This window comes from Ranitomeya imitator, chromosome 2, assembly GCF_032444005.1.
Source record: "Ranitomeya imitator isolate aRanImi1 chromosome 2, aRanImi1.pri, whole genome shotgun sequence".
In the NCBI taxonomy this organism is placed as follows: Eukaryota; Metazoa; Chordata; class Amphibia; order Anura; family Dendrobatidae; genus Ranitomeya; species Ranitomeya imitator.
The window spans coordinates 403,565,442-403,571,441 of NC_091283.1; the positions used below are offsets into that span (position 1 = coordinate 403,565,442).

The 6,000-nt window shown below is 54.4% G+C and overlaps 1 protein-coding gene across 5 annotated transcripts in view; it reads right to left on the reverse strand.

Moving 5' to 3' along the window:
- Positions 1-5,236, reverse strand: part of NDEL1 (nudE neurodevelopment protein 1 like 1) — a 28,990-nt gene extending 23,754 nt beyond the window's left edge. For 2 of the 5 annotated variants that reach the window (XM_069750660.1, XM_069750663.1), the window contains exon 1: positions 5,135-5,236. Coding sequence is in view for 2 of the 5 variants with exons in the window: in XM_069750664.1 (XP_069606765.1) it covers positions 2,554-2,556 (3 nt within the window). In the remaining 3 variants the exon portion in view is untranslated. Of the gene's footprint in view, positions 1-2,219; positions 2,338-2,553; positions 2,603-5,134 lie in introns of those variants that run through there. The other 3 variants (XM_069750664.1, XM_069750662.1, XM_069750661.1) reach the window with 2 other exon arrangements.
- Between the last annotated feature and the right edge of the window lie 764 nt (positions 5,237-6,000).

Below are 6,000 nucleotides of genomic sequence, written 5' to 3' on the forward strand. Positions count from 1 at the left end.
CTAAAATTATGAAACCATGGACTCTACAAAAAGGCTACAGATAGACGTGGGCTACAGGAAAATAGTCATGGCACTGGCCTTTTTCACACTTTTGGGCAAGTAAAAAGCTACAAAAAAAAAAATCTCCGTGTAGAAATCCTAGAGGAGATCTGCTCGGGTGACATGACGCCATGTCAGATTTGTGCGCTCAAAGGTCAATGTCTGCATTTCCCAGGGTCACCTATGAATCATGACGGCCACAGATAAGTTATCAGCCAACCACCACCTTCGCCTTTATACACAAGGGACGGAGTTTCTCTCACATGGACTGATGGTCGTACGTCCGATCGTTGCCCCCATCTCGGTAGCACATGTGCTGCTGTCAATAATACAAACAGGATGGGGACTGATGGATCAAAAGAAGACCCCCAGAGCGATTGTAGCAAGTAAATGGACTAATCGAGCTTCCATCGATCTGCTTTTGTGGGTCTAAGCTGTCAGAACTTGTAGCCCACTCTGCCGTTTACAAAACTGGCAATCACTGGTCCCAAAATGCACTGACTTCTGTCCGTATGAGGTGGGACCCGGGGCTGATGTGTGGAGGAGGTCCGGCAGGAAGTTCTCACATGGATGACACTGGGCAACATGTGTCTAGTCTCAGCCTCACTAGTACCAGATGTTCCCACCAGCTCCATCCTGAACGGCCGGCGGTCCTACAAGTGGTCATGAAGGATCACATCGGCCTGTATAGAGCCAAGTCACAAGGATCGGCTGGTCACGCCTGCTCTGTGCGGACTCTATGGACATACCTAGCGCAGACACATCAGACCACATCAATCAATCCTGCATTAATTATAAGTAAACCCAACCCTCTTCCTAGAACATGAAAGTTTGGGGGATTCCCGAAAAGCGTCAAATGATAATCAATAAAGATCTGGATAAGAGATAATATCTGAGAAACAAATCTTTCCCACATAATGGTTGACCCTACAGTGTATGGCGGGTTATCAGTCCGGGTCTTGAATCGCTGAACACCACCGTAGTTCTCAACTGCACTGCAGCCACGCCAGTGTCGGCCCATGTGGCCTTATCCTTAATGACTACGGTCCACTGCAGCTCTCTGCACAACGTGGCCCCTTGGCATGATGGCGCTGCTGCCACATAGGAGGGGATGTCATCACAGCAGGCCACGGTGTTGACAGGTAAGAAAGCCAAAAAGGTGGCGGGATGGGAGTATATTTTTCGGTCTCCATAGAGACCAAACTTCATAAAAGATGGAAGTCAGATCTCTGGGACTGCTAGGATTCTAATACTAAAGGGTGGCAGCGCTGCGTTAACTTTATTAAGGAAGGATGGGCTGCTCCGGAGGGAATTGCAGCACATCCACATTGGAAACGATTGCCACAAACCACATCATCTTAAAGGGACTCTGTCACCTGAATTTGGCGGGACTGGTTTTGGGTCATATGGGCGGAGTTTTCGGGTGTTTGATTCACCCTTTCCTTACCCGCTGGCTGCATGCTGGCTGCAATATTGGATTGAAGTTCATTCTCTGTCCTCCATAGTACACGCCTGCGCAAAGCAATCTTGCCTTGTGCAGGTGTGTACTATGGAGGACAGAGAATGAACTTCAATCCAATATTGCAGCCAGCATGCAGCCAGCGGGTAAGGAAAGGGTGAATCAAACACCCGAAAACTCCGCCCATATGACCCAAAACCAGTCCCGCCAAATTCAGGTGACAGGTTCCCTTTAATGATAAGTCTCCCACTCGTCACAACGTGTAGGGGAATCCTCGAAATTGTGACAACCCTTTAAAGACCCAGTCAGCCATATAAATTGCACAGAGATCGGAATACAATGCTCGGACTGGCCGGCAGCTCTCCCGACCTGAGCGTGATATCTGCATAAAAATATACAAAGCGGTCACGCGTGAGAGAACTGCCGGCCAGTCCGGACACTGAGTTCCAATCTCCGTCCGATTTATACGGCCGTCTGACTGCGCCTATATGGGATTAGGACAATAGGGATATTACAGAAGGCGAGGAGATAGATACCTGCCGTGACGTTATAGAACTTACCCAAGCCCATGTACAAATGCCATATAATAGTCACAGCATGAGTAGCAAGACGTCACATTCAAGTAACTTAAATGGTTAATGATGACCTAAAACGAATCTGTTGCGTCATTCATTTTACTCACTAACCCACATATATGCATAGGGGAAAAGGTATCACCCACCGTACGATCCCTCCGATCATGAAGGATTCTCTATGCATCTGCGGCCCCCAAAAATAAGCACAACATCCTAAAAGGGTCCCCCGTAAATACCAGTAACTAGAATCCGCATGTGATGTGGACAGCCAGAAAAAAAAACAACAGCTGGCGCCTTTAAGAGTTCACTCCAGAGATGGGTAAAAGCCCCAAAGGAAGCGGCCGAGGAATAAACAGGATGAGATCACGACAGGGTCCTGGGAATTTAGAGATGATCTTGGAAGTCAGGGGAACAGTGTCGTATTTAAAGGGATCCTGAGAGTCAGCTCCTTGTAATCCCATAGAGGAGAGCGGCACATACCATGCTATCCTGGCATCTGCTCACACTGGGGATCAGACGTGTCAGCTTACAGCTATGGCCACAGACACAACATAGGGAGTGAGTGATCCCGGGCACGGCCAATCATGACGGAGGAAGCCTACACCCTCCCCAGATCAGCCGCCAATCTGAGATCAACAGGGTGGTAACAGGTTGACAGCTTTCGGATGTGCTCCCCCCACCCCTCCTACACAGGCATAACAGGTGACAATGAGAGCTTACAACACTTCATGCTGCACTTAATTCTGCTCCATCTGTTCACTGAAATGTCACCTCAAACAATGCAATGTAACAACCCGAGTCATGTACCCTGGCGGTCAAAACAAGCTGCAAAAGTGAACTTCCCCTTTAAGCATCCTGCAAGGATGTGGGGTTAAAGGTCACAACATCTGTTAGGGACCACACAGGGGCGATGCTGGGACCCCTCATCTGATTCAAATCTGCAGCACAGACACAGCTTCACCACATACAGACTGGCACAGGGGGGCACCGGCACAATCTGCTCCGCCACCACCAACGACCGCAGCACATACAGTGCACGTATCGCCAATCACCGGCCAAACACCTCGCGTACCGTGATGGGCACGTATCACTCACCTCCATGCCAACATGGGCCACATGGTACTCTCTCCTGACTAGCAGGTGTGGGGGCGATATCTGCCCCCAACGGGTACAGTGGGATCATTTACTAGTTCATCAAGTGCGGAAGCTTTTTGCTACCCATAAAACTAACCCACAATATATTCCTCATGTCCCCAACCCCATGTCACCCCTAAAACCACAAGCCTCAGCCCCTTACCCGTCACCCCCAAATCTCGGCCTCCTATCCCATAACCCCAAATCTCATCCCTTTCCCATAAACACCAAGGGTCAGCCCCCTCCCCGTCACCCCAAATCTCACCTCCACTCCCCGTTACCCCCAAATCTCACCTCCACTCCCCGTTACCCCCAAATGTCAGCCCCTCCATCAGCCCCAAATGTCAGCCCCTCCATCACCCCCAAAATGTCAGCCCCTCCATCACCCCAATATGTCAGCCCCTCCATCACCCCCAAATGTCAGCCCCTCCATCACCCCCAAATGTCAGCCCCTCCATCACCCCCAAATGTCGGCCCCTCCATCACCCCCAAATGTCAGCCCCTCCATCACCCCCAAATGTCAGCCCCTCCATCACCCCCAAATGTCAGCCCCTCCATCACCCCCAAATGTCAGCCCCTCCATCACCCCCAAATGTCAGCCCCAAATGTCAGCCCCTCCATCACCCCAATATGTCAGCCCCTCCATCACCCCCACTCTCTGTTACTCCCAAATCTCAGCCATTTCCCATAACCCTCAAACCTAAATCTCGGCTCCCTCCCCCCAAATCTCAGCCCCCTCCCTGTCACCCACAAATATCAGCCCCCCCCTGTCACCCACAAATCTCAGCCCCCTTACCTGTCACCCACAAATCTCTGCCCCTCCCTGTCACCCACAAATCTCAGCCCCCCCGTTACCCACAAATCTCAGCCCCCATGTCACCCACAAATCTCAGCCCCCCCCCCCCCCGTCACCCACAAATCTCAGCCCCCCCCACCCACAAATCTCAGCCCCCCCCCCCCCGTCACCCACAAATCTCAGCCCCCCCCCCGTCACCCACAAATCTCAGCCCCCCCCCCCCGTCACCCACAAATCTCAGCCCCCCCCGTCACCCACAAATCTCTGCCCCCCCCCGTCACCCACAAATCTCAGCCCCCCCGTCACCCACAAATCTCAGCCCCCCCCCGTCACCCACAAATCTCAGCCCCCCCCCCGTCACCCACAAATATCAGCCCCCCCCCCGTCACCCACAAATCTCAGCCCCCTTACCTGTCACCCACAAATCTCTGCCCCTCCCTGTCACCCACAAATCTCAGCCCCCATGTCACCCACAAATCTCAGCCCCCCCCCCGTCACCCACAAATCTCAGCCCCCCCCACCCACAAATCTCAGCCCCCCCCCCGTCACCCACAAATCTCAGCCCCCCCACCCACAAATCTCAGCCCCCCCCCCGTCACCCACAAATCTCAGCCCCCCCCCCGTCACCCACAAATCTCAGCCCCCCCCCCCCGTCACCCACAAATCTCAGCCCCCCCCCCGTCACCCACAAATCTCAGCCCCCCCCCCCCGTCACCCACAAATCTCAGCCCCCCCCCCCGTCACCCACAAATCTCAGCCCCCCCCGTCACCCACAAATCTCAGCCCCCCCCCCGTCACCCACAAATCTCAGCCCCCCCCCCCGTCACCCACAAATCTCAGCCCCCCCCCCGTCACCCACAAATCTCAGCCCCCCCCCCGTCACCCACAAATCTCAGCCCCCCTGTCACCCCCAAATGTCGTAACCGTCACCAGACACCCCAAGTCTCCGCCCCCTCCTTGTCACTCCCAAATCTTAGCTCTTCCCTCAGTCCCTGTCACCCCCCAAATCCCTGTCCCTCCCTGCCAGAGCCTTCTTCGTGTTCCCCTCCCTCCTCCATATATCGCAGGCTCCACCCTAAGTGACGGACACGTCAGGCTCCTCGGTGACCCGCGAGTATAATGTGTTCTTACCCGTCACGGAGGCCCCGGTCCTCCCGCTGTCCCCGGTGACTGAGCGGCGGTTTCCGGCAGACACGCAGCGTCATACGTCAGCAGCAGCCAGGGGCGTGTCCGCGCATCCAAGCAGCGGATTGCCCCGCCCACCCGAGCGTGACGTACCCCGTCTAACGCCCTGTCAATCACGTCTGGGTCCCGCCTACCGTCACGTGATACGCTTACAGCTGACGCCTTGTCAATCATTCCTCTCTGTACAGTGTACAGGCTGGAGTCGAGAACTATAACCCTCAGTATCCACGCAACGATGTGTACCCTCCCCATCACTCTGTGACCCAGTACAACGGTCCAGAACACCACAGCCCACAATGAGATCACGGTGTGCTGATGGTTTGTCATATAGGACCCCACATCTGTCATCTCTCAACACGACCCCCTGATCTAGAACATCCGGACCCATCTCCCCCTTCCCCCAGTGTACAATATGCGGCCTCAGTCCCCCCCCCCCCCATAACATCCGGACCCATCTCTCCCCCCAGTGTATAATATGCGGCCTCAGTCCCCCCCCCCCCCCCCCATAACATCCGGACCCATCTCTCCCCCCAGTGTATAATATGTGGCCTCAGTCCCCCCCTATAACATCCGGCCCCATGTCCCCCTTCCCCCAGTGTATAATATGTGGCCTCAGTCCCCCCCTATAACATCCGGACCCATCTCCCCCTTCCTCCAGTGTATAATATGCGGCCTTAGTCCCCCCCCCCCCATAACATCCGGACCCATCTCCCCCTTCCCCCAGTGTATAATATGCGGCCTTAGTTCCCCCCACTATAACATCCAGCCCCATGTCCCCCTTCCCCCAGTGTATAATATGTGGCCTCAGTTCC